The sequence below is a fragment of the Mixophyes fleayi genome, chromosome 7 (genome assembly GCF_038048845.1).
Source record: "Mixophyes fleayi isolate aMixFle1 chromosome 7, aMixFle1.hap1, whole genome shotgun sequence".
NCBI lineage: Eukaryota > Metazoa > Chordata > Amphibia > Anura > Limnodynastidae > Mixophyes > Mixophyes fleayi.
Window position 1 is genome coordinate 60,359,043 of NC_134408.1, and position 3,635 is coordinate 60,362,677.

Consider the following 3,635-nt stretch of genomic DNA (forward strand, 5'->3'; position numbering starts at 1 on the left):
GCTCAGTGAGCATCCCTAGTATTAAGGCCTACTGTACATAAAATGCATTTTTACGGTTGCTCTTGATTGCAAACACATGTTCTAGCATGCATACGCGACCATCAGACTATTACTCAGCACTTACACCTGACCTGTGCAAGTGATGCAAGTGATACAAGAGAAAAACACATACCTTATAGATGCCTAAAGGAAATAGGTAAATATTCCACTGAACATTCTTAAAAATGTAGCTAATTCTAGTTGTAAAAATTAAATTATTATTTGATTTATTACCTGATGGTAACCCAAAGTAAAAATAAATTGGCCCAAGAACTCAACTGTGAATTATTGTCCTATGTATTCTAATAAAACATCTACATATATTGAACTGCACATTTAAAACAACAGCTAAGTCAAAATTGAGATGTTCATGTTTTTGTACTTGTAAAGATTGTCATATTTAAAATATGTTGTAATTTTGGTTATAAATATATTCAAGCAGTTTCAAAAGTACTAATTTTACTATTATTAATACATCTCATTGCTGTATTGAGTCATAATGTACAGTGGTCAGTATGTTAACAACTTTTTGGAATGTAAGCAGATTTGACTGGATAGTAGGGGGATGACACTGCAGAAATCTTGTATTGCTGGACTTAGGAATGGACACTATAAAAGGACATTCAATGTCCATAGCTGAACACACTGCATACAGCAAGCATCTCAAACAACCTCCAGCCTAACAGCAACAATGGTGCACTGGACAGCTGAAGAAAGAGCCTTCATTACCTCTGTCTGGGCCAAAGTCAATATTGAAAAAGATGGTCCTGAAGCCTTACTGAGGTATCAACATATTCATCTTCTGTTTATTATGTACTGTTTTTATTATTTTTACTTTATTGCTATTTCTGTTTCTATCTAAATGTTAACACATTAAATTAGAATTAAATTATAGATCATTCACAGATTTTACATAAGAAATAATTGTTTAATTAAAAAATAGGCTGCTTCATATGGGGTATTTATGTGTAGCTTATTTGCACTCCATTAATTATATGCAGTTTGAACTTAAGCCGTGCAACTGCAAAAAGGTATCAGGGTGATAAAACTGAAGTTACATGTTGCTGTTCATTGTAGATTTCTTATTTGCATACATAAAAACATGAAGTTTTAAACAACTTTACTTACGAATTATTAAAGCAAGTGGATATATATTAGAGGTATCCTCAGTGATGAAAGTGGGTGTGTATATGTCATACAGCCACTTCTACTTTTGCCTTCAATGTAAAACTAGCAAATTCCATTTACTTACATTCCCATTACATTTTTCATATCGCCATTTCCAAACTTACATACCGCTACTACTACATTTCCATACTGTCACTACTAAATTTCCTTTCCGCCACTACGAAATTTCCATACTGCCACTACTAAATCTACATACCACCCCTATGAAACTTCTATACTATCACTTCTAAATCTCCATATCGCCATTATGGAATTCCCATGCCGTCACTTCTAAATTTATATACCGGCACTACTAAATTTACATATCACCACTTCTAAATTTCTATACTGCCACTACTAAATCTCCATACAATTCCTACGAAATTTCCATACCGCCACCACTAAATTTCTATTCCCCCAGTTCTAAATTTCCATACTGTCACTTCTAAATTTACATATCGCCAACTCTAAATTTACATACCACCACAAAGCCACTGATAAATTTCCATACTGTCACTTCTAAATCTCCATACCGCCACTATGTAATTTCCATACCTCCATTTCTAAATTTACATACCGCCACTACGGAATTTCCATACTGCGACTACTAAATTTCCATTCTACCACTTTTAAATTTACATACCACCACTTTTAATTTCCATACTGTCTCTACTAAATTTCCATACCGCCACTTCTAAATTTTCACTTTTACCACTGGGTATCATATCAACATAGTATAGACATTGATGTAAAAGGAGTTCAAAGCAAACATGATATTGATAATTTTTCTTCTCCAATCTATTTGTATGCATTAGGCTGCTTTATGTTTTCCCATGGACCCAGAGGTATTTCAGCAGCTTTGGAAACCTGACCAATGTTACTGCCATCACTGGTAATCCCAAGGTCCGTGAGCATGGCAAGAAGGTGCTCACCACTATTGGCAATGCCACTCAACATCTGGATAATGTGAAACATTACCTGGCTGACCTCAGCAAGACTCATGCCCAGGTGCTGCATGTGGACCCAGAGAACTTCAAGGTACAGTAATAAAGCTGCATGATAGTAGATTAGTTTATTTCTCATTCATTTACTTCTGCAATTTATGTATGCTATTAAGTTAAATACAGCAAATAGAACTTAGTAATGTGATTAGTATGTACAAGTATGATATTAACTAGTACATTTCTTAAATATCATAACTAAGACCTGTAACTAATTAATTAGCTCAGTGAATATGTTAGAAAGCATTGCCATTTCTAGGAGCTGAAAGGACTGAATCATTTTTCTCTCTATTCACAGCGTTTCGGTGAGGTGCTGGTGATCGTCTTGGCTGGCAAGCTGGGATCTGCATTCACTCCTCAAGTCCAGGCTGCCTGGGAGAAGTTTATTGCAGTCCTGGTGGCTGCTCTGAGTCACGGATATTACTAAATAACATTGTTTACTGTTGCCACTTGCTGTTATAATATGAAAAATAAAAAATATATTTTAAACAAAAATAGTGTGAATATCTGCAGTACATATTTTTATGTTCTCACTTCTAAATTTATAATAACCCTACTTCTTTCTTACGCAATTTTAATGAAATTTTCGAAATAGGAGAAAGGGCAAGCAGAGTTTACAGATAAAACGGATGTATTATAAACCCTGCTTACAGTAGGCACACACTGTAAATGTCATTGGGCATAGTATGCAGCATGTTTTATGAAAGAGCCACTCTGCCATTGTTGAATACATAACACTAGAGAAAATTTAAAAATATAAATAACTAAAAACTGTAACCATTCTACTACACCAGCAATGAATAATAAGTACAAAGACCATCAACTGGTAGAGAACAAAAGTTAAAACTTATGAGACCCCCTATACACCCATAATAAGCAGAGTAGGTGAATGTTCACTTCTAAATCCACTCCCTTGCTAATCATCAACAAAATAACAATATGGGTGCATGACCACCAAATACACAAGAATAACGTTTTGTTGTGTTCATCAGTTTGGTAAAGCAGTATATAGTTTTGACAATTGTTAAGGAGTACGCTAACAACGGTAAAGCAATGAGCTTTCTCGGTGAGTCACACATTAAATTGCTAATCCAAGTGTTGGCAGCCTCCACTGGTCATCAGTGCACTGTTTTTATTTTTTTCACAAATGAAATATAAAATCTTTGATACAAACAGAAAATGTACCATGTGAATCTTGGTCACAGAGAATTTACTCCCTGCCCTGATACATCGGCAGTGGGACCTCTTGTTACTTACATAGATATCTGAAGAATAGACTGATTTCACAAGTTCTTACTGAAGAACTGAGCAAGACTTCATTCTTTTATCTACTACAAGTTTTGTTGCAAGCAGTTTCTATGACAATAAAGGCACAAGAATAGCTGTATAATCTTTGCAAATTATACATATTTTAACTAGTATAGTTAG

The 3,635-nt window shown here is 34.6% G+C and overlaps 1 protein-coding gene across 1 annotated transcript; it reads left to right on the top strand.

The window, feature by feature from the left end:
- The first annotated feature begins 730 nt into the window (after positions 1-730).
- LOC142096945 (hemoglobin subunit beta-2-like) lies at positions 731-2,634 on the top strand. Its single transcript, XM_075178570.1, has 3 exons — positions 731-822; positions 2,022-2,244; positions 2,506-2,634. Exons 1-3 carry the CDS (start codon positions 731-733, stop codon positions 2,632-2,634), a joined length of 444 nt encoding a protein of 147 aa, XP_075034671.1.
- The last annotated feature ends 1,001 nt before the right edge of the window (positions 2,635-3,635 follow it).